At 48.0% G+C, this 24,907-nt stretch overlaps 1 protein-coding gene, 1 long non-coding RNA gene and 1 other non-coding gene across 3 annotated transcripts in view; 1 reads left to right on the forward strand and 2 right to left on the reverse strand.

Moving 5' to 3' along the window:
* Positions 1 to 24,907, reverse strand: part of LOC148638367 (uncharacterized) — a 244,654-nt gene that overhangs the window by 119,686 nt on the left and 100,061 nt on the right. The window lies entirely within an intron of this gene.
* LOC148638376 (U7 small nuclear RNA) lies at positions 23,667 to 23,724 on the forward strand. Its single transcript, XR_015931063.1, has one exon. It is a non-coding gene; the product is annotated as a U7 small nuclear RNA (small nuclear RNA).
* LOC148638377 (histone H4-like) lies at positions 24,031 to 24,336 on the reverse strand. The gene has a single exon (XM_088623364.1). It carries the CDS (start codon positions 24,334 to 24,336, stop codon positions 24,031 to 24,033), a length of 306 nt encoding a protein of 101 aa, XP_088479490.1.

Here is a 24,907-nt window from a genome sequence, read left to right on the forward strand (position 1 = left end):
GACTGGGGAGTCTGGGGAGATCGCCCGTTTTCCATGTAAATAGTTCCCTGGTTCCGCACCCCTTGGTGTTTCTCTCGCTCTCTCTCGGGTCACTTGATCATTAGCTCGAAAGATTTCAGTGCTTTGTGTATATTCTAATGGTAGTGGGGGCAGGGTGTGTGGGAACAGGTTTGGTTGAAATTGCATTGGAGATCTATGTTCTTCACACCTGAAACATTTTCTCTGAAAGCATTTTCTTCGCAGTTTAACCGATCTTGTTACAGCATGTTACAGTTTACTATTATTAACCATATAAATTTTAAGTGCTTAATGCCATTTTTTGACCAGGCACGAATATTCTTAAGTCCATATCTTCGCAAGGGAATCAGTGCGAATTGCAATACTAATTAAATTAAAACTACTAACTACTAACTAATACTAGCTAATTAAAACAAACCAGAAACGTGTTGTTCTGTCTAATGACATTACAAGTGGAAAGATTACAGATTTTAATCGTCTTTAATTTTGTTACGTTATACATTTTAGAAACGTTTCATCCATACAAACACCACAAAACTATTTTCGATTGTATTTCTGAATAGTATGTTACACTTAGTTCACTGTTTTAAATACATCTAATTAAGAAAGTTAGGTGTTAGCATAAACTATTAGCAATCAATAATATTAAATTTAGCACTGTAATAAGCTGTTGCACTTTCCCCCGCATCTTGTAAAAATATATTTTCATTGTTCAAATATACATTAAGTCTGACTATCATATAATAAGTTAAATACAAAACTAAAGAAAAAATAGGGTTAAATATAATTCAAAATATTTTTCTAACAATGTTAAAATAAAATGTATTAACTAAGGAGTAGGATGGCACAGTTGTTAGTATGTTTTTTGTTTTGTTTCTTTTTCATAAATACAACAGTAGTACCTGATGTCTCAGTGGCTTTCAAAATTAAATTATGCATGCAAACCTGTGAACTAGAAAGATAACTAAGATATCCATCCATTTATAATGGTGGCGAAGTGGTTAGCATTGCTATCTTGCAGCACTGGGGTCCTAGGTTCAATTCCTGCCATCCTGTGTGTGTGGGGTTTACATGTTCTCTCCGGGTTACATGGTTTTTCTCCATATGTGTGATATGACTCCCTCTCGCACTCCAAAACATACTGGTAAGTTAATTGGTTTATGGGAAAACTGGCCCTGGTGTGTGTGTGTTTGTGTCTGTCTGTCCTGTGATGGACTGGCGCTATGTCCAGGGTGTATTCTGCCTTGTGTCCGTTGCTTACTGGGATAGGCTCCAAATCCTCTGTACTGGATAAAGAGATTAGAAATGGATGGAAGTAAAGGCACTGTGTGGATGGAACTATACACAGTGTTAGAAACCCACTATGAAATGGCAGCATCTCACTGGGAATAAAATATCTTATAGTGCTGGCTTAAGGAAACAGCCTTTCCACCTCTCTTGCACATCAGTATCCATACCTAGTTATTTAAACAAATTGCCTCTGATTATAAACATCTTAATATGCTGGCTCTGTGGATCCGCATCAGCTATGTTTGCCCATTCCTTCAATTCATGTGCATCCAACACACAGTTCAATGCCAGCAACTACACATCATCTAAAATACAATCCTTATTTCAGTATCTATGTAAACATATAGTCTGTTAACTTCATCATCTTCATCAAAAGTATGCCTAACCCCATTAGGAAGTGTTCTTGTTATAAGTGTATTCCTCAGCTTTCCCCAAATTATCTTCTTCTTGCCAACATCTCTAGTCTTTTATCCTGCAATAACTCAGCCAACACTTAAATCTCCAAAAGCTGCTTGTGTTAATTTCTTTAAATCACAAATATCATGTGTAAATACTGGCCATGTAATACTCTGCATTGTGGAATAATAGTTTATTTTAAAGGGAACTAGAGAAACTAAGAACTAGAGAAATCAAGAAAGGCTTTTTTTCTAGAATTAATAAATGCACATCCTGTTCACTGGGGAAATTAAATCCACACTGAGCAATCTTCAATATGTTCAGAATATGACAGCAAGAATCCTATCAGGGATGCATTATACCTGTTTTCAAGTCCTTGCACTGGTTACCTATCAGATTTCGAGTCAACTTCAAAATCCTTATCCTCCTTATATACTGTCCTACAATTGTTATTATTGATCACCGAATTATTGTACTTGACATGACTTCATTCAGCCTTTCCTGAACGTCTATGACAGGCAGAGAGAGTGCTGTTTCTGGTGCGATCTTTTGCAGCTGACATTTCACTATTTTAAACTAACAAGAAATTAGATTGCTCTTAAATCAGTTATTCTATATAAACACACCGTAATTGCCGTCCGAAAATCCTCTTTTTCTTTTCTCGTTTTAGAGACCTTGATCGAAACTGATTTTAGATGTCAGAAAGGATTTATTTTCTCTGTATTTCCTACATTGCTTTGTCGAGATTTTAACTTTATATCTAACTTTATATCTAGGCTCAAATTTCAACTATAAATCGTACAGTAATTAATAGCAGTAAATACTGATGTTTTGCGCCCTCTTACCACAAAAATATATGTTTTGTAGTTGGGATTAACTTTATTTCGTACGCGTAGCTACTCCGATTCGGACACCGAACAGTTAAAGATGGCGGCAAATCAGACACCCAGAGAAGGGGGGGGGGGGGGCGTCTTCTCGCCTCCATAACTAAAATGCCAAATAGGAGTGTCTTAAGCGACATACACAGTCGTGTAACTGACAGTTTGAGGCAGCCTATCGTGTAAATTTCGCTTTGTTGCTGATAGGTTAAGCTTTCGAAACTCTGCCCCAAAGTCATGTGACTAATTTTTCGCCCTGTTTCGTTGGTTAAACGCAATGATCACAAGCACCACCATGGTAACTGGGATGTGTAGTTTTTAATTCCGTTTGAATTATAACTGTACGTACTGTCTTCATATTTGGCCAGGGCTTAAAAGAGAAGGCGCGCCAAAAAAATTTGGTGCCGTCGTCTCCGCTTTAAAGGTACCCCCGTGCTGGAAGAATTTGACCTTGGAATGTTTGCCCAGCGTAGTTATAGTGGACCTAAAAACAAGAGTTCGCTGGCATTATATCCTAGAAGACACAGACCGGCGCCAGACCGGTAAATGCTTGATGAACTAGGGATTGGACAGTTTCCAAGTGCTTGTACAATCGATGGAAATGTTCAAATAAATGTGCAAAAGAAATATACAAAATAATCATTTATTTCTTTATCATATTGGCTAGCTAATGTCCTCTCTTTGCTAGTAAGTGGCTGTGTTTCTGCGTTGGGTAGCAACGGGTGACTGTTCTCAGGCGGAAGATGTAAACAGCTTAATTTTCGTGTTAAATAATTTTTAAAAATTAAAATTCATTCTATACAGCAATCACATATTTGGGTACCGTTTCATAAAACTTTCATGCTTAAAATGTTTAGGGAGAAATGGAAAACTGGTGTGTATTTTTTCTTTAAACTATCAAGACCAGCCATACACAGTACAGTTTATGTACATACAGTAATGTTTATGTTCCTAAATTAATATCGTTTATGACCTTCAGATGCGTTATGCTCCTCTTCTTTTTATGCTCAGCTACTAAAATTTCCCTTTAGTGGTAAAATTCCATATAAATATTCAAAACTAAGCGGGTTGAAACGTGCACAGTAAAGACATTAAATGATTAAATCTTTTCACTACCAACCAATGCACCACGAGTGCCCCTGTCGGTCATTTTGGCCAGCAAATCACTTACCGCGGTGCCCTACGGTGCCCTGCGGTGCGCTGTGTGTCGATTAATGTACCGCTGGTTTTTAACGCTCATTTTGAATGGCTGCATCTGTATTTCACTTCAGCCTTTCACTCTTGCTTCCTTCCAATGAGGACGGAGCTGCGGGAGAAAGGGCGCTATAGAGGATCAGTGTGGAGAGCTGCTGCTGTGCTTTGACATCTGTGCTCTGTGGAAAACTATCTCAATACAATTCTGAAAAACGCGACTCCCAGAACGCCAGCCGAACAAGTCTTGAAGTGGAAATCTAATAAGTAAATTGATTCTTAAAATGTAGAGAGCATTGCAAAAAATATATTGGTGCTTTAAGATAATATATTTCAAGGATGTAAATGCTGTGCTACAGTACGTGCAGAATTTTAGAAAACAGTGCATCAACAAAGTACACTGTTTAGGTTACTTTAGAAGACAATGTACCAAAACAATATATGCTTTCTGGGTGGTTAGAATTAGCTGAAAGTAACTGATTAGCTTTGAATAACAAATCTAGTGCTTCTTCTCACGCTTTTTGATGTAATCTGTTTTCTCTTAGGGAAAGGGGAACTTTTAGAAGGGACAAAGCGCTGAGCTTTTTTACAGCGCAACGTCTTTTAAAAACCCTGTACTGCTTGTAACAAATTGAGTCTCTGGTTGCACTTTGCGAAGTGGCAGCAGGGCTTGCAATATTGAAATAAAGACCTTACTCAGGTGAGAACTCTCTCTTGTGACTTCCTTGATAGTTCCATGACAATTTGGGGGCTCGTCCGGGATCACAAACCTGAACGCGAACGGCTGCTGAAACTCCATCCGGACCCTGACAATTTTAGCAAAATTGGACGAACCTCGGAGGATAAATTGTTTATCCTTCCAGAGACGCGTCTGGAGAATTGGCAGCTGTCTGACGCCAGTAAGTGATCCTTAAAAATTAATAGTTTGAGAAGCGAGCCACTGGGGTGTTCTCACGCGGGTTTGATGAGTCTGGGACTCATATAAAGAACTTATCTTAACACAGATGTGTGGTTTTTGCTCTGCGGAGTAGTTGATGTGATAAGGTTCTAAGTAAGGCACCGATCGGTAAAAATGGGAAATTAAAATTCAAAGATGAAAATGGGACCGAGCAGTCCAGCAAAAGTACATGTACGACAAATTCAGAGAAACAATTATAGCCTGGGTTAGAGTAAAAAAAATGTTTTATGTTCATGAACTGTAAAGCTAGGGTAATAGGTGTAAGGGAACTTGCACATAATTTATATATGATAATTAGGGGCCCATAACTATGAAGGATCTTTGTAAGTGAATCAGAATGGACAGAGGAAAGTTGAATTAGGAAAAAGAAGTTTCCTGAAGAAGGGGAAACTTAGAAGAGAAGGAGAAGAAAGGAAAGAAAGTGAATTGGAAATCATATGTAATGGAAAGAGGAATCACAGAAATAATGGGAGCTTCAAAAAAGACTAGTCTTGAAACTAAAGAACAGCAAGCTGCAGCTAAAGTCATGGCCATGCCTTCTAAAAAGAAAAAGTCTCCACCGAAACTAGAAAGCGGTCTGGAGCCAAAGCCTTTTCACTTGTTCGTGAAATGCCAATGTGCAGTTTTACAGGTCCAGAAGGAACTCCAACATATGTACATTGACATTGGTCTCCTAGTGAATTATTTGCATTAGTTAAGTCTTTTCCTAAATTGCCTGATGACCGTAAAGAATTTCGAAGAAAGGCAAGCCTTGTTCTTGATTGTCTTAAGCCTAATTACAGTGACATAACCTTGTTGCTAGATTATATTGTTCCTAAAGGTTTACAACGTCCTCTAAAAAGGAGGAGGCAGATTGGCGGATACGTGACCCAAATGATGGAGAAGTATCCATCTAAATTAAACCACACGGACATGGAGAGGAAAAGTTAGGCGGCCGCTTCTAAAAAGAGGTAAGGACTCCTCTTTTCTAAAAAGTCCCTTGTCCTCTCCATGTTGCTGTGGTGCTGAAGCAAGTACAACAGAAAAATGAGTTAATGGTGCATGTGTTTTTAGATGCCTGTTTTGTGAAGGTGGGGTAGAAAAAAAGGGATTGCTGAAGGAATAGCGTCTCGCCCTGCCCGTGCGAAACAATCCAGGTGTTGCATCCTGGTACATGACTGCAGTACGGCTGAAGGTAGTAACTAGAACTGTACTCGCAGAAGAGCCGAAAATGGTAACTCGATTCAACTGTGTGTTTAAAGCCAGGATTTGGAACCTGGATTTCGTCAGTTTGTCTCGACTGGGGGGTTCCGCGGGGCGCGTGGGAGATGTGAAAATGGTTTGGTGTGAAGGAAAAAAAAGTTTGATTAATCCAAAGTGAAACTTAAAAGAAATATTGACTGTCAGACGGAATTTAGGCTGAACAGGAATGTAGAAAAGTGTATGAAAATTTGGATAAAAATATTTAGAGGAACATTTGAGAATTCAACAGAATATCATAGATGAGACGCAAAAATTCCTGATGGAAAAGCTAAAAGCAATGGCTGAACGAAACGAAGTTATATATGCAGAAAAAGAAACAGCAAAAGAAGAAATAGAACGCCTTAAGAGAGAATCTGGGAGAAGGGTTGGAATTAGTGTGGAGATTTTTGAAAGAGCATTACCCACCGAAAACTGATTAGAGAAAAGTAACAGCATGTCAGCAGAAGGAAGTGAGGAAGTTTCAGATTTTACAGAAAGGTTTAAAGCTTTATGGATAGTATACTCGGGGTTAGCCGATGAGAAGGAAGTGAATGAAGATACTTCCACAGTATTAAAACAAATTTACTTGAGTGGGTTGAAACCTGATGTTGCCAAGAATGTACAACTATGCTTTCCTGATATTACGGACAGCGGAGACAGATTTGATTTAATAACTCGCGAAGTATGCATGCAGAAGTGCGAGCGCTGCAAATTGGAGGTAAAAAGACTCCCAAGGAGGAGAAAAGGGAGCCGCCAGTTTGTCGAAATTATTGTGCGACTTTAATGTTATACCGAGATATAAAACCCCAAAGACAAAACTACTAATAAGCTGGTGTGCAGTTACTAAAAAAAATGTGTTTTTTGGAGAAATTGGAAGAAAGAGGCTTGATTTCACAATTAAAGAACATGTCAGAAGCTGAAACGAGAACCGTGCGTGAACTAACAGTTTTAATCTAGTAAACCCCTCTGTAGCCTTCCTAAATTTATCTCAGGATTTAAATAAAAGTGAAATAATCTTACAGTGTGCAGTAACTGGGGGACACAGGAGCACAGCTGTCCTGTTTATAGACTAAAACAGCATAAAGATGTGATATATGTGATATAAAGTTTTTTAACGGGTAACAGGAGGCTACAGGGTGCAAGGGTTGTGTTTAAAGCAAATATAAGCTGTCACAGTCTGCTTGGGAAAATATGTACAGTTTCAACTACTGATGTGGGTGGGGGACACCCCAGACCTATTTTAGGCCCAGACTGCAGCATTTTATAAGGAATTACTGCATGAAATAGCATTTATGTAAACTAACTCAATAGAGTTATGTGATGTTGTGATTGTTTTACCTAATGAGGGAATCCATAAGTCTGGGCTACTCCAAGTATTGGATCTTGAGAGGAAAAAAAAGGAGTATAAAACCAACTACATGATAAAACCAGGGTGAATGCCTTCTCAGAACGAGCTTGTCTAGTGACGTATTGGTTTAAGGGGGGTAGTGCAGTCTAAAGACAAAATTGCCTTGACCCCTGCAGCAGAAACCGTTTTTGATGTTTTGAAACAAGCTTTCTTGCAGGCACTGGCCCTGGACTGGATTCCCTCAGATGGATCATCTGTATGTAATCTGTCTGTAAGTGAAAGAAATGGGTTGTGAGCCGTTGTGCTGGTGCAGGAGCATGGAGATAGGCATCGTCTGGTGGGTTATTATTATTCAGGACCCCTTGATGCGGTGGCCAAGGGGCCGTGTTTATGTGTTGTGCAGGCTACCTGCCTGGCTGTATAAACTGTGAATAATCTGGTGTAGAACTAGCAGACCGAATGAAAAGATTTAATTGAAACTTGTAATTATGCTAAATGGAAAATTGTAGCAATTTATATAGACTGTATATATAAATTTGGTGTATGCCACTATTTTGGATGGCAGTGAAGGAATAGGGATTTCCCCAACATGGCAGGGACTCCAGTTAAGAATGATGGGGTTTGTCTCTGAACTGTTAGAAGCTTTGCAGCTGCTGACTGAAGTAGCTGTGGTAAAGTGTAAATCACATAATAAAGAAATGTTTCCAGTAACTCAAGGGAACAACTTTGCAGATGTAGCTGTCAGGTGCGCAGTCCTGGTAGAACAGGAGTCTGAGACCCCTGTGAAACCTCTGTTGGTGAAAAGGGGACAGCTACAGGATATTCAGGCTGAGGCCTCTAAAGCAGAGAAAAGGACATGGTTAGAAAAGTGTGTGGTGCTGCCAGCACACTGGTCGCCCTGCATGCCCTCACAGCCTAATGCCCTTTGTAGCTCGACAAATGCACTCTGTCGGACACCTGTGTGCGAGTCAAATGGTGTGCCGGTTACCCAAACCTGGGTGGGGACTGTGTTTGAAGCAGTAGCCACTTATGTGGTATCTCAATGTGATGCTTATCAAAGGATCTCAACTACAGATCAGGTGCAGGTGCTACAGCTCAAAAGGCCTGCTCCTGAGAAACCTTTCATGCAGTAGCAAATGTTTACATTTTACAATTGTAAAGGGAAACCTTGGCTCTTATAATCTGTTTTCCCAATGGGTTGCTGTCACTGCCTCTGTGTCTACCAAACACTTGATGATGGAGATAAGCCCTCGGTGGGCACTGCCCTACCGCTTGTATTATGATCAAGGGACAGGCTGTGGCTGCATTATTCGGGGTAAATGGACTGAGATCACCCTCAGTCTGCTGGAACAGTGGAATGAAGGAACAGAACTCTAAAAGATCGACTAGACCTCAGACTGAAGGAACGCCATGGGATGCGGGCTGGATCAAACAGAACTGTGTAATAGAGCCTGTTTGATATCATCACAGGCCAATCAACGAAACTTCCTGGAGGGATGAATTTGGCTAATGGATTGTTGAATTTGCTAATTCTCTATTGTAGTTTTGTAGGTTGTTAAAAGCATGGGGCTGGTGAATAGGTGCTGGACGCTTGGAGACCTCCAGTAGAGGGAAGACACGACCTGATACCTGGCGAGTGGGTGTGGTGAGGAAGATATACCCTGCCAGATGTTGCAACCCTGCTGGGAAGGACCATATCAAGTGCAACTGACTACCGACTCTGCCATCTGAGTGACAGAATGAGATCGCTGGATCTACGCATTGCGCTGACACCGAACCACTGCACCAGAGACTGAGTGAACATTAATTATTATATTGTCACTGTTTCTGTGTTTGTTGAGCTTCCTGATTGGGGGCGACAGTGTACCTGTTAAGTGTAAGGAGCTTTACTTTGATAAAATGGGGATATGGAATCAATACTTTATCAGTCAGCCACAAATAATAATCGGAGCTCATGTTGGGATTGTATTGCTATAAAAGATGCTCATGGGAGTAATCCCCTTTGATAGAGGTGATTATTTAGGTTTACTGGCATGGGTAAATAGCCCTGCTTTTAGTCTGAGTGTAACTCAGATGTATTAGAATGGAAATAACTGTATGCTCCTTGCTATAATCACAGTTTTAGGCCATTCTCTATTAGTGTGATAGACAGCTGTTTAGGTGAGCAAAGACTAAACAGTACTTGTATTCTAGACAATTATTAGCAAATTAATGACTTAGCAAAGCACATCTATGATGAAGAAAAATATATATCATAATTATAATCCAGATGATTGGGGCATTGGTGCATGGCTACAGTCTGTGCTAGGAACCTGGAGAGGGTCTCTGGTTTAATACATATTTGTGTGTCTGGTATTATTCATTATGATCATACTGTTAATATCCTGCTTGAAAAACATGTGGACTAAAGCTGCTGCTTCTGTGCTAATTGTACGCCCTGAAGGGATCATGAAGGTCAAAAAATGATTTCATGGGAAAGGTTCTCTTATCTAGTGGCAGAACCTGATGGGTAGAACAATATAGTTTTAAGGGGGGTTACCCTTGGGAGTGATTCCCCTAGATGCAAATTATTATTATGGTTCATAATAATATTGTTCATAATAAGATGTTTTGCAGGAACGGACCAAAGAGAAATTTTACAACTTCAGCTGGAATTGTTCTGCAAAACGGCACAGCTGAGGCAGTGGAACAATGTGTAGATTTTTCTAAGAGTTATTACCCAGCTGTTGACCAATCTTGTAAAAAAAAACCCTAAGAAAAATGCTGGGCTCCAGCGCACAGGGATTTACCTGTGCTGTAAGAACTAAAGCGTGAATAAGGAGACTGGATTCTGGTGAAAGACAGGAAAAAGAAGTGGTGTTCGCTCAGGTGGAGGGGAACGTACCAAGGCTGCTGACCACTGCGACTACTGTGAAAGTCACGGAAAGGGTGCCCTGAATTCATGCTTCCCACTGTAAAAAGGTCACAAACGAACTGAGCAAAGCACAGGAGTGATGTCTCCACAGGGATAGATGGGGATCACATGCTTGGGACTGATGTGCCCAGCCCTTTTCCTTTTTATGTGGAAGCCTGTCACCACCCAGAAACAGGAAGAATCTAAACGCGAAGCCTCTTTGTATACAAACTGGCTGAATGAAACTGATAATGAGGGGGATATGAGTAATTTGTGGTATAAACTTATAAATCATACTGTAAAATTAAAGAAATGTAATGCATCTTGTTATGTATGTGCTTTAATGCCTCATTCTACAGCCTCACCCATTTCTCTCCTGGTTAGAATCACTGTTTGGGCCAGGGGGAATGTTTTTCTTTAAGTTACTAACACCGATTATAGTAGCTGTGATACTTGTCTTCCTGTTTTTGTGTTGCTGTACGACATATATTATTCCAATGCTTTGAAATATGGTAATGAATATGTTTGCGCATCAGTATGTTCTGATAAGAACGCAAGAATCCGAAGTATGGGAGCCTCCTGGGAGTCCATATTGTAACACCCTCGCCTGGTGGTGAGGAGGAAGCGCCCCTAGGCGCTCGTAGTACAGCTGGGCATGCTGGGAGTGGTAGCCGGGGAGAGTCTGAGGGTCAGCACGATGACCAGCGGCTGACCCTACCTGTGTAAATAATGGCCTAGTAATTCTAGTGCCCTGTGTAGTCCTGTAAAAGTATAGTGTGTTGTTAGGTAATTACCACCCTAAATATGTGTACGTGTTCCGTCAGTCTCGTCATGTGTGTGTAGATCCTGTGTTTGGTTTTGTGTGGTTGTAAACGAATAAAGTTAATGCTTGTTTGTTAATCGCGTCTCCACTCGTCCTTGTTCTGAAAAGAACCTGCAAACGCTACATTGGTGTCAGAAGCGGGCAGAATGGACAACTCGTGGCAGACACTACCCGATTCTGTTAAGCACCGGCTGACGCTGGAAGAAACAGAACCCATTGGCAGCGCACATAGGGAGCCTGAGCAACTCCTGGGTGCGATAGGTGGCCACAGCCCTTACCAGGGCTATTCAATAGTGGTTCTGCCGGTAGAATTGGGGCAACTGGCCGCTACTCCTGGTCAGCGGGCACCCCAGAGGATACTCTCCCTGCCGGAGCCGATCAGAGATTCCCACACCCATCAGCGCGGGTGCGACCAGGTCGCTACAATGGGGAAGCGCCCTGGGAAATCTACGAGGTGCAGTTCCAGCTCGCGGCCCGGACGAATGGCTGGAGCCGGGCGGAGATGGAAGGAGTGGCCTGCCAGGTGCTCCTGGACGTCCCGGAGGAGGACAGAGGCGAATACACGGCGCTGGCGGCGGCTCTCCAGCTGCGTTTCGGTGTAGAGGAGGCACCGGACTTGATGCGGGAGAGGCTGGCCCTGCGGCGGCGCCGACCAGGAGAGCGACTGGGCCCTGTTGCCGCTGATGTCGCGTTCCTCGCCCGCCGAGGATACCCAACTTTCCCCCGGGAGGCGCAGCGGGAGATGGCTCTCCAGGCTTTTCTCAAGGCCCTCTCACCCGAGGAGCTGCAGCGCCACGTGCAGCTGGCCGCGCCTACATCGCTGGAGCAGGCCTTGGCCCTTGCTACACGGGCTGAGGCGGTGTTCGGGGTGACTGGAAGTGCCAGCAGACGCAGTGCGCCCTGCCGGCTGACCGAGACGGCGACGGAGGAATCCAGCGAGGGGGAAGAGGAGCCAGCCCGGGCAGCAACCCCCGCGGAACAGCCCCGCACGCTGATTTGCAACCGCTGCGGGAAGAGAGGACACCGAGCCCGGTTCTGCCGGGCACCCGAACCTCGCACTCCTCGATCGGCGTAGGGAAACGGGAATGGGGCGACACCGCGTGGGGAAGGCCGCCCCTCGAACACCTCAACCCCCGCTCCGGAGAGCGCCGTTAAGACCGGCGCCCCTCACGCCACCGTGGGGCGAGTCGGCTGTAGCCGGGGCCTGTACCTCCACTGCAAAATCGAGGACCAACCCTGCCTGGCCCTGCTCGACACCGGTTCATCGGTAACCCTACTCCGGCCGGGCGTCCTCCCCGACACCAAGGGCACCAACCCCCGAGGATGGGAGGCCTCCAGCCTGCGGCTAAGGACCGTGACGGGCCAGCTCGCTGCAGTCCGGGGGAAACAGGTGCTTTCCTTCCGTCTAGGTGCAGCGATGGTGTGCCACCCCTGCTACCTCGCACCCATCCAGGAGGACTGCATTCTGGGGCTGGACGTACTGCAGCGAGTGGGGGCCAGTTTGGACTTGAGCCGGCAGGAGTTGGTGTGGCAGGGGGAGTGACTTCACCTGGTGGAGGGCAGGCCCGGCGAAGGCCGAGGGACGCGGGCTTGCCGGAGCCGGGAGAAAAAGAGGCAGTGGCGGCGGCGGTGGCGGCAGTCGCCGGGGCAGACCAGGCCTGTGAGCCGGGGAGCGAGCATGCTGGATCCTGCTCCCGAGTCAGCCGGGGGGCCAGACAAGGCGGCGGCGGCGGGAGCCGAGCGTTGCGTGGAAGCGAGGCACGCCGTTGAGGATCTCTACCAGCGGAGCTGCGAGGGCCTCGATCAGGACCAGCGGCAGCGGCTCCAGGCGCTACTCGCCCAGAACGAGGATCTCTTTGCGGCGATAGATGAGGACTGCACCCGCACTGCCCTGGTCCAACACGAGATCAACACCGGCGACGCTCGGCCCATCCGCATCCCACCGGGACGCATGGTTCACACCAAGCGGACCGCCGCCGAGGAAAAGATCCGGGAGATGGCCGCAGCGGGGGTGATTGAGCCCTCCGCGAGCCCGTGGTCGGCGCCAGCTGTACTGGTAAAAAAAAAGACGGCTCGTGGAGGTTCTGCGTCAACTACCGCAAGCTGAACGAGGTCACCCGGAAAGATTCGTACCCCCTGCCAAGGATAGATGACGCCACGCTGTGGCTACTGGCAGGTACCGCTTGCTCCCGATGCTCGCCCGAACACGGCCTTTTCTATCGGCCAGGGCCTCTGGCAGTTTACTGTCATGCCTTTTGGCCTGTGCAATGCCCCGGCGACGTTCGAGAGGCTGATGGAGAGGGTGCTGGCATCTGTCCCGCAGAACCAGTGTGTGCTGTATCTGGACGATCTGCTGGTTCATGCCCGGGGCTTCGACCAGGCCTTGACGAACCTCCAGGCGGTGCTGGCCTGCATCCGCCGTGCTGGCCTGAGGCTCAACCCCCGCAAGTGCGAGCTCCTGCGGCGGGAGGTGAGCTTCCTGGGACATGTTGTTGGACCGCGAGGGGTGGCTACGGACCCAGGTAAGGTCGCCGCAGTGAGGGACTGGCCGACTCCACACACCGTCGCGGAGCTCCGCAGCTTTCTGGGGTTGGCCTCGTACTACCGGAGGTTCGTCTGGGACTTTGCCAGCATCGCTGCCCCGCTGCACCGCCTCACCGACAAGGGCCGCCGTTTTGACTGGGACTCGGGCTGTGAGACTGCCTTCGGCCGGTTGCGTGAAGCTCTGGTGGGGGCCCCCGTGCTGGCCTACCCCGACCCGCGGTTGCCGTATGTTCTCGACACCGAAGTCGAGACACCCGAAGACACCCGAAGTCCGTCAAGGCCCTCTGCGCCCTGTGGGAGGCCTTGGAGGTAAAGGACGGGGTGCTGCGCCGGGGGTGGCGGGTACCCTCCAGTGGCGAGGTACGGTGGCAGCTGGTGGTGCCTCGGTCGCTCCGGGGGGTGGTGCTCCAAGCGGTGCACGGCCAGCCGGGCGTGGGGCACTTCGGCGGTAAAAAAACCCTGCAGCGTCTCCGAGCCCGTTTTTATTGGGGTCTTTGCCACCGGGACGTGCAGCGGTACTGCCGAACGTGTGCGGTGTGCGTGCCGCAGAAGGGTCCCCCCGAGCGCTCCCGGGCCCCCCTCCAACAACACCAGGTGGGGGCTCCTATGGACTGGGACCGCCACCTCCCCCTTGCGCTCTGGGCGTACAGGACCGCGGTCCAGGAATCCACCAGGTGCACCCCGGCCTCGCTCATGCTGGGCCGGGAAATGCGAACCCCGGTGGACCTGGTCTTCGGCCCGCCGCCCGGAGACGGGTCGGCACCACCGGCTGGACCGGACTACGAGTGGGACCTGCGGCAGCGGATGCAGCGGGTGCACAGCTTTGCACGGACCCACCTGACACAGGCGGGGGTCCGGCAGAAGCGGTACTACGACCTGCGCTGCAGGGGGCCTGCCTTTCAGCCCGGGGACTCGGTTTGAGTGTACAACCCGCGGCGCCGCAAAGGCCTCAGCCCTAAGCTGGCGCCGTCCTGGGAGGGGCCCGCTGAGGTACTCGGGGTGGTGGGCGAGGTCTGCTACCGTGTCCGGTTGCGAACACGGGGGAGAGTGGTGGTCCTGCACTGAGACCGCCTGGCCCCCTACCAGGCCCGGGAGGAGGAGCCGTGTGGGGAGCCTTTAGAGGAGCAGCCGGGGCTTGAGCCGGCCGATAGTGGGGCGTCCATGGGTCGCCAGCCATCACCGCGGCGCAGCGGCCGCTCACGCAGGGTTCCGCAGCAGTTAGCCGAGTACGAGTACAGCCTGAGGGGGGTGTTCGACGTCGGCGAGACGCCAGACGCTTCAGGTGGGGGCAGTGTAACACCCTCGCCTGGTGGTGAGGAGGAAGCGCCCCTAGGCCCTCGTAGTACCGCTGGGCATGCTGGGAGTGGTAGCCGGGGAGAGTCTGAGGGTCAGCACGATGACCAGCGGCTGACACTACCTGTGTAAATAATGTCCTAGTATTTCTAGCGCCCTGTGTAGTCTTATAAGAGTATAGCGTGTTGTTAAGTAATTACCACCATAAAAATGTGTACGTGTTCCGTCTCCTCATGTGCGTGTATATTCTGTGTTTGGTTTTGTGTGGTTGTTAACAAATAAAGCTAGCGCTTGGTTTGTTAATCGCGTCTCTACTGGTCTTTTGTTCTGAAAAGAACCTATAAATGCTACAATATATTCATTTATTACTGGTTTCATTCATTGAGCACGGATACAATAGAGGTACAGCCATTCACTATTTGACATGTCTGCACTGGTACAGAACCTAGCAATCAGAAAACAGGTGAAACTGTCTTTAGAATTAGCACACAGTACTGAGGCCCCCATGACCAAATAAAGGCTAACCTCGATAATCAGCCTAAATAATGCAGACCACAGCAAAACGACTGACTTTGAAAAGGGAATGAATGTCCGGAAGGAGAAGTGTAACCAGCTTGAGATGCTTCTCCGGACCTCTAACTAAAAGAAACCGGGAACCAGCAGTGGCATCGACTCCTTTCGAACTAGGATCCTATCGCAGCTCGTGGTGTCGTAACTCTTCCGTATCTGATATTGGACCAAGCACATCAGGGGAGAGCGTGAACACAGTCCCCCACTACCAGAAATTATGCAGTGGAGATTCCCACATTTGGGGAATTTGCAGGGGTCAGCACAGCTGGAGTGCAATGGCCGAGCCTCGCTCTGGGTGAACCAATTTCGATTTCGATTTTTAAGAACTTTTATTTCCTTTTCACAATCAAATACAGGGCATCACAAATGCTTTACATTAATATACATACTTAAAACAGTATATATGATCACATCTTATTACATTTTGACACGGTACCAGTTACATAGCAACAATTTCTTTTTTCTGAAGCAAATCACATTCTTTACTTAAACATGATAATGTTTTTCACAGTTTCTTGAGATATTGACCTATGCCCTCTATTTCCCACAGATTTTCTGCTTCCTCCCTCCCTTCTCTCCACAGATCTCTGAGGTAATAGTTCTCTCGGGTGATGAACAGGGCCAGGCTACCTGCTGCCTTGACTGGGACCTCGATGCCTTTGAACAGCCCCATGTTCCTCACTCTCCACAGGGCGTCTTTCCCACTGTTCACCACGGCCCAGATCCTGTCAAACACGTCAGGAGGAAGTTTGACAGGAGAGATGCCGTATATGACGAAAGCAGCGGTCAGGGTAAATTGGGGCGAGAGAGCTTGCAACCAATCTTCAAACTGTGCCCAGAAGGCCTTAGCAAAAAAGCAGGACCACAGGAGATGGGTCACAGTCTCCTCCTCGCCGCAGCCCACCCTAACGCAGCGAGGGCTGGGGGTGAGGCCTAAGAACTAAGAAAGTTCGTACCGGTAAGCACTGGTGGACGACACTCCAGACTAAATCTCTGTGAATGTTGCACAGAAACTTAGAGGATGTGTGTTTCCACACCTTCCTTGTTTGGGCTGATGTTAAAATGCCCACAGGGGTCTGCCTATTGTTCTGGGGTGCAACGAAATCTTCCAGTTTTTGGACGCTGACATCTCGGAGGGGAATATGGCGAATTGGGTGAGATCTTAGAAAACTTTTAACTGTCCCATAAATTGCAGGGCATGTGTCAGAGAGTGGGACATCCAGCTTGGGTCTGACACCCCACACTCTGAACACCTCCCTACCTACCCAGAGCCTGGCACAATAAGTCCAGGTACGCGCTGCAGGTGCTGTTGCAAAGCCTCTCAGCACAGAGGCCAGGAAAATGCACAGCAGCTTCGTAGCAATATCTGGGACAGACTTCCCCCCTGAGGGTAGCGGCCTGTACATTATTTCCCTTCTGAGTCTTTCCTGCTTCCCACCCCATAGAAATTGAAACATCAATCTCCTCAGCACCGCCGCAACACGGTGTCGGATTGGGAAGGTAGAAGCCAGAAAATTCAAGACAGGCAAGAGCTCGGCTTTGATGACCAGCACCTTACCTGTCATGGTGAGGTCTCGGTCCTTCCATTGCATCAGTTTTTTGTTTAAGATTGGCAATTTGTTCTGCCAATTAACTGTTCCCATCTCTTCTCCAAAATACACCCCCAGGACCTTAATTCTCTTCTTTTGCAGCCTGAGGTCATGTCCTTCTTTTGGCTCCCTCCAGTTCTGATAAAAAATCTCACTCTTAGATTTGTTAATTTTTGCAGAGGAAGCCAAAGAGAAACGATCACATCACTGCAGAGCTCTGCTAATTGAGGCATTGTCAGAGAGGAGCAGGGTGACGTCATCCATGTATAGAGATGTCTTTACCTCTCCTCCCCAACTTCCAGGCACTGGTATCCCATTAATGGCCTGATCCTGGCGCAAGGCACAGGCTAAGGGCTCCATAGCCAAAACGAATAACAAGGGGGATAATGGGCAGCCCTGCCTCACCCCTGAACAGACTTCAAAGGGGCGTGATCTATTGCCATTAACCATTACTCTGCTGTTGCTACCTGTGTACAGCAGGTTAATCCACTTTCTCATGATGGGGCCAAACTTCATGTGCTCAAGTACCGATGTTAAGTACTGCCGGTTTAGGCGGTCAAAGGCCTTTTCTAGGTCTACACCTAAAATGCACAGAGGGAGGGAGCGATCCTCTGAGTACAGACAGACATCCCTCAACAAGGCCAGGTTGTCGCTCATCAGGCGTCCTGCTATCCCACAAGTCTGTTCTTTCCCTACCAGTGAGGCCACTACATTTTGTAGGAGCAGGAAAAGGGCTTTGGACAGAATCTTAGTGTCCATGCCTAACAGGTGGAAGGGTCTCCAGTTCTTTATGTCATTCTTTGCTCCTTTCTTAAACAAGAGAGAGATAGTGCCTTCTCTTAAGGAGTCAGGCAGCAATTCTGTCTTATAGCTTTCCTCGAATAGGAGCAGTAGCGGATCCTGAAGCAGATCCCAAAAGGTGCAGTAAAATTCTTTAGGGAGCCCGTCAGCACCCGGATTTTTCCCCTTTTGTAAGCTCTCCATAGCCTGTCTCAGCATTTCTACTGTCAAATTCCTCTCAAGTACTTCCCTATCTTCTTCACTCAAAACGTTTTCTAGCTTTGAGGTAAAAAAATGAATTTCTTCATCCTTTACCTCTGTAGAGCTGTACAGTCTTGAGTAGAAGGCCTCGGTGCAGGAGAGGATAGCACTCGGCTCTGTTCTCTCTCTTCCCTCCTCATCAACTACACTTTCCATGACAGACTTGGAGCCTACCACTTTCCTGAAAAAGAAGCGAGTACACTTCTCATTTTCTTCCAAGAACTGCACTCAGCTTCTTAACAGCACTCCTCGACTACTTTCTTTCGCTATGCTCCGGATGTCCTTTTTTAAGAGGGTGATATCCTCGAGCACATCGAAGCCACTGTGCAGCATCGTGTAGAGACGCTGCAGCTGCCTCTGTTTCCTGGCTAGCACTCCTCTCCGTCTGGCAGCAGCCTTCCTTCCCTCAGCCATGAAAAAGGCCTTTGTCCTCACCTTCACCTCCTCCCACCACTCTCCTACTGACCCATACAGACACTGCAAGGACAGCCAATGTGATAGTTTCTCCTTGTAGCGGGATACTAATCCCCTCGTTCTCTAGCAGCTTTGTGTTGAGTTTCCAGAGGCCTGGGCCAAAGACAGTCCCGCCCTTGAGTTCCACTCTACACCCTAAAGCCTGATGATCTGAGAAGAAGACAGGCTGAAGAGTGACCCCAACAACTTTCATTTTCTCTGACACAAAGCAATAGTCAATTCTGGAGCTGCTATTCCTCCCTGACCATGTATATCCTGCTGTTGTGGGATATATACATCTATATGTGTCTGAGAGTTTAAAGTCTTGAACTAAGTTTTGCAGGGCCAGTGAGCTGGAATCCAATTTTATCGGCCTTTTGGCTAAGATCAAGTTCAAGTGGCATGCCCGCAGTTCTTGTCTTTCCAAAGTTCTAGAAGGCGATCGAAGATCCTGAAGAGCGCTTGAGCTGGTATCACCCTAGGTTGAGCCTAGGGGGTTAAGGCCAAGCAGCAGCTGAGCTGGGTGGGATCCGGCAGCAACGTTCTCTCTCTCTGCTCTCTCCTCTCCCCTCTCCCTTTCTCTCTCTCTGCCTCCTTGGCCTCTTGGCTGGGAGTAGGTACTCGTGGCCTGCCCGCGGTGCTTACTTTCTTCCTCGAGACACGGAAGCACTATCCGCTCCCTCCCTCTCTCTCCTCCTGCGCCTGCACCTAGCTGGGCTTTGCCCACAAGGACAAAGGCCAGGGCTCCCTCGCCGCTCCTTTAGCAGCTAAACCCTCCTCTCCACAGGACCTTGCTCTCTCTCTTTCTCTCCTTTTTTCTTTTTTCTCCTTTCCAGATGGCAGACAAGAAGACACTGATCCGGTTCCACTGGACCAAGAAAACAGAGACGATGCCAACTGCGAAATCCTTTTTCATTACCTTCCTGAGAGGGATCCTGCAGTTGGTGGCCGGAGATCTCTACTGCCTGCAAGACATCAAGGCAGAGAGATACATGGAGGCCTACATGGAGACGGACGCCTCATATGAAAAGGCCACGAAAATGATCAGAGAAAAAGGTAAGCACCCCTGTTTCTCTGATTTCAGGCCGGAGCCTATGAGGAAGACAAACCAGAGGACCAACACAGTCCTCACATACAACCCCTACGTACCAATGGAACTGGTAACAGCGTACCTAGGGAGGTATGTAACTGTGGTGGGCAAACCGACGGAGATCAGGGACAGTTGCGGCGTCTGGTATGGCAAACGCCAGTACCGAGTCCTCCTGAAAGAGGACCTAGAGGGCGTCGACGGTTTCCAGCACCCCCCGGCCCACTTCAACATCGGAGCTGACAGGGGGTAGCTTTACTACCCCAGGATGCCGGATTTCTGCAAGAAGTGCAGACAGTCCGGCCACAAGGAGAACACGTGTGACATCGTCAGATGTCACAACTGTAACAAAGAGGGGCACCTGGCAAAAACCTGCCGGGCAGCCAAAAAGTGCGATGGATGCGGCGTCGAGGGACACCTCCTTCACTAATGCAAGGTAAGCAAACCTTCGTTTGCGCAGGTGGTGGAAGCCGACCGGCAGAAACCGGTCTCAAGACAAAGGGAGATAGGTGAGAACAAAGAACCCGCACCTCCCCTGCAGAGAACCGAAACTGCCGAGGCCACACCCCAGCCGCACCAGTGCCTCAAGATGGCCGCCAGGACGACAGACAAAATGGCTGACCGGAGGAAGGGCCCTGGATAACTCCCAGCAAGAAGGGAAAGAGGATCCACCTTCGGAAGGACAAAAGAAAAGAGTGGTAAGGGAGAACCGTTTCCTCGTCCTAGAGGAAACGGAACTTTCTTCCCCCGAGGCCCAGGAACCAACGGAGGAGGCAGCCCAGGAAATGGAAACCCTCCCCCCCGAGGCCCAAAGATGACAGGAAGTGACAGCCCAGGAAACGGAACCCCCCTCCCCCGAGTCCCACGGACAACAGGAGGAGGCAGCCCAGGAAGTCGGAACCCCCTCTCCTGAGGCCCAGGAACAACAGGAAGAGGCAGCCCAGGAAGTGGAGCCCCCCTCCCCCAAGGCCCAGGAGCAACTGGAGGTCCCCGAAACTCCTGGAGAAAGGGAAGAAAAAAGCCTTCCCGAAGCAGTGGCGGAGAGTATCCTCGAGGAAGACTAGGATTACTTTGAAGCCGCCCTGGAGCCGGGACTGATGGTAGGGCTGGACCTGTCCAGCATGTTTACCTTTCAGTCCCCAGCGAGACCTGGAGGGAGCCCAGCATATTCCCCCCAGGACCCGAACGAGAGGAGTTACATCTAGGCTAAACAGTGCCCAGATGTAGACTCCCAAGTTTTCCACTGTAAGCACAAAGAGAGGAGGTTCAACTTTCACTTGTTTAATCATGACTGTGAAACTTATCTTTCTAACAACTAACGTGAGAGGGCTAAGAGACCCGGTGAAAAGACGGGGAGTCTTTCATGATCTGGCCTCAAAGTCTTTCTCAGTTTGTTTCTTACAGGAGGTCCACCTGAAGGATGAAAGCGACAAGCTGACATTCAGCAGGGAATGGACGAAGGGAGAATCATGCTGGAGCGTAGGAGGGGTCCACTCTTCCGGAGTGGGAATCCTCCTCGGAAACCCAGAGATGACGCTGGTTTCCTCCTTCTCAGTGGTGCAGGGCCGGATCCTGGTCATAGACATCGACTGGAGGGGGCAGAAGTTGAGAGCAATTAACGTCTATGCTCCAACAGAACCCTCTATCCTGAAGGAAGTGTTTGCTGACCTGGCCAGCTGCTGCACCACCAACAGACAGGTGGTGCTTGGCGGGGACTTCAACGTCGACCGGGAGAAGGGGAGCGATGCTAGCTCGGCAGAGCTGGAGTCGCTACTCAAGCAGTTCTCCCTGGTAGACGGTTTCAGACGGTGCTGCCCTAACGACACCGGAACGACATGGAAAAACTCCCGGGGAGTGTGCAGCCGCCTGGACTACATCTTTCTGCACACGACCTGCTCCCTGGAGTCGGTGATGGTGTCCCCGGAGGGGTATTCCGACCACGAGCGATTGATGGTGGTGGCTAACACCAACCTGCCGCCATTCGGTCGTGGGTACTGGAAGCTGAACCGGGAGATACTGGAGGAAGATGACTTCAAGCACTGTTCCGTAAAGACTACGCGAGCTGGGTCGATCTGAGAGACGGCTACAGCTCCATGGTGGAATGGTGGGAGTCGGTGAAAGACAGGACCCGAACCCTGGCGCAGACGTACTGCAGACGGAAGGTGGCCAGGGAGAGGAAGGAAGCTGCACGACTCCAGGGCCAACTAGAGGAGGAGTACAGCTCGGCTAACGGGGGAGGAGCCTTCAATTCAGCCCGGGCACGGGACCTGAAGGAGAGGCTCCGCAAACTCAATCAGGTCCGAAGAGCCCAGAAAAAGAGGGTGATCCACGGCCTGAGACGGGGAAATGGAGAGGAACTGCTGGGCGAGAGCAACAAGGTAGAAGCGGCCACCGCTTTCTACACGGAGCTCTTTTCAGAAAAGCAGACGGAGGTGGAGGCAGGCGATGCTTTTCTGGAGGAGCTGAAGGCACGAGTACCGGAGGAGGTGAGGGAGGACTTGGAGGGTCCGATTGCGGCCGAGGAGCTGAAGGCGGTGCTCTTGTCCATGGAGAATGGCAAGGTGCCAGGGCCGGACGGACTCCCCAAGGAATTCTACACCTGCTTCTGGGACACCCTGGCGGCAGATCTGGTGGAAGTGGCACAGGAGATCTTCCGCCTGGGGAAACTCGGAGACACCATGAGGGAGGGCATCATCTCCCTGCTCTTCAAGAGCCCTTAGCAGAGACGGTGAGACGGGACCCTGTCATCGACGGCCTGGAGATACCGGGAGGCGTGGGGGAAACCCTGAAGATCTCCCAGTACGCCGACGACACAACGCTGTTCCTGAGGTCGGAAAGGGGGTTGAGGAGAGCCCTGCAGGTCATGGAGCAATACTCCAGAGCCTCGGGGTCGAAACTCAACCACTGAAAGAGCAAACTGAAGTTCTTCGGGCCCTGGAAGCACAGGACGACGGCGCCGGAGGGTCTCGAGCTCTGCACGGAGCCCCTCAAAATACTGGGGGTTTCCTTCCAGAGCCAGGACAACGAGACCAACAACTGGACCGAGAGGATCGCCAAGGTGAACGCGAAGCTGGGTCTGTGGAAAACGCGGTCGCTGTCCTACACAGGGAAAGTGATGGTGTTGAAAGCAGACATCCTGCCGGCTTTGGTTTACCTGGCGGTGGTGTACCCGCTGCCGGCCAGACTCAGACGAGCGCTGCAAGGGATGATCTTCGGCTTCGTCTGGGGCGGGAAGTACGAGTACATCACGAGAAACCGGATGTGTCAGCCGGTCGAGGAAGGGGGTCGAGATGAAACTCGACTGCATCTTCTACTGCAACCTCAGTCGGGCGCTGCGGGAGCCCATCGGACCTCAGGAGGAGGACGAAGCGCCTAGTCGCCAAATGGGGTTTCCCCACGGCGAGGGAGCACTGGAAAGGACTTTGGGCCCTATACAGGGATTAAAGGACAATAGCGAGTGGTAGGTTTGGAGGGACTCTCTTAATTGCGCAAATCCGCCCCCACTTGCAAAGATTGATAACGGACAATCAATCTCCGTTACGCCGTTGTTTTTTATTACATGGAGTGTTAATATGTGTGAGATGTTTCTTTTGAGATGTTTATTTTTCAGAATAAAGTATATTTTGTAGAACAAAAAATCTTATGACAAGGTTTACAAGTTATCTGTTGAACTACATTCTAATAGGTGTGGTCACATTCCAGGTCATTTGTTTACGTTTTTGTTTCTGGAGCAACTGTTAGATGAAATGTGCTAATATGTAACCTAACTCCAGTGTGAATAACTAGAAGAGGGGAGCAGCTCCATTCCAGACCATGGGAGCTTTGAGATTGGCTGGGCCAGATCTCTCATTTGCATATTTGATTTGGAAATATAGCACTAAACCCCTTCTTGCATGGATTTAACTTGCACCCAAGAGTCCCCTACTGTGTATTGCTACTTATTTTTTTATGATAAGTGGTGATTACCAGTTGACAGGTTTTATTTGTTGAATTATAAATGGTTTTGTATTATCATCCTGAATGGCCTGTACTCAAGGTTTGGTAGGGTATGTGTTTTCATTTCATTTACCAAATGGAATTTTTGCTCTTTTAGTATTTGTCTAGAAGGCTTTCTGAAGTCAGGAACCCCATTTATTTGGTGAAAAAGGATTCTGTATTAATATTAATATTTCTCATACAACATAAATAGGGTCTTTTATGAATAAAAAGATCTTGCACTTGGAAATCTTGATAAAGCTGTGTGCTTCCATACACTCGAGCAGTTTTGATTCCTAATATTTGACCTTAGGTGCGGGAACGGGTCTTTTTTGCAATTTGATTTCCAATTGATCAGCACAGTATAGAAAATAGACCCATAAAGCAACCTCAGCAGTGACAAATGTCACTGGGTCACTTGGGTTTATACGTCAGGGTCCGGTAGTGAAGCTCCTCTCCTGTTTAGCCTCCGAAGCCGTACAGGGTGCGGCCCTGGCGCTTCAGCGCGTACACCACGTCCATGGCAATGACGGTCTTCCTCTTGGCGTGCTTGGCGTGCTCGGTGTAGGTGACGTTCTCCAGGAACACCTTCAGCACCCCGCGGGTCTCCTCATAGATCAGCCCGGAGATCCGCTTCACTCCCCCACGGCGAGCCAGGCGGCGGATGGCGGGCTTGGTGATTCCCTGGATGTTGTCACGGAGAACCTTATGGTGACGCTTAGCGCCTCCTTTCCCGGGTCCCTTTCCGCCTTTGCCTCTTCCAGACATCTTCTAGTTATCAGCTGTGAACACGACACACACTGCTCATCTTTGATGTATAATAGACATCTTTCTTTGATGTCTATTATACATCAAAGAAAGATTTTTATAGGTGTAGAAACTAGTAAATAAAGCCAATGATTTGTTTTAGAAATGTATTCTTAAAATATACAATTATTCACACCTTAACAATATGTAGTTCAAATTATACATTATATACAATATTGTATTCAAATGTCTAATCATTATAAAAAACACAACTAGTAAACTTCAGTTACAAATTCTAGTAACATGGCAATATATATATATATTAATGACAAACACAAACTAATTACATGAACATGCTAATATTTAACTCAAAACCACATTTCGATTCAAATATAAATTTTTAAAATTTACAACTTCTTTATTTCCACGAAAATATTATTAATGTAGCACAAACGCTACTTTCTAATAAAGACAGAAAGAAACTGTTTGTTTTGTGTCTCATGGTGATCCTCCTCTCAAGACTAATGAAATGTTTAATATGATCCCTCGAGAAAAAAAAGGAATCAATTTCCGCCTGGAATGATTGATGCCC

This window comes from Lepisosteus platostomus (genome assembly GCF_059453375.1).
Source record: "Lepisosteus platostomus isolate fLepPlt1 chromosome 5 unlocalized genomic scaffold, fLepPlt1.hap1 SUPER_5_unloc_1, whole genome shotgun sequence".
In the NCBI taxonomy this organism is placed as follows: Eukaryota; Metazoa; Chordata; class Actinopteri; order Semionotiformes; family Lepisosteidae; genus Lepisosteus; species Lepisosteus platostomus.

What these genes read in the sequence shown, in the direction of transcription:
- LOC148638377 (XM_088623364.1), bottom strand. Translation starts at nt 24,336, where the DNA reads ATGTCTGGAAGAGGCAAAGGCGGAAAGGGACCCGGGAAAGGAGGCGCT.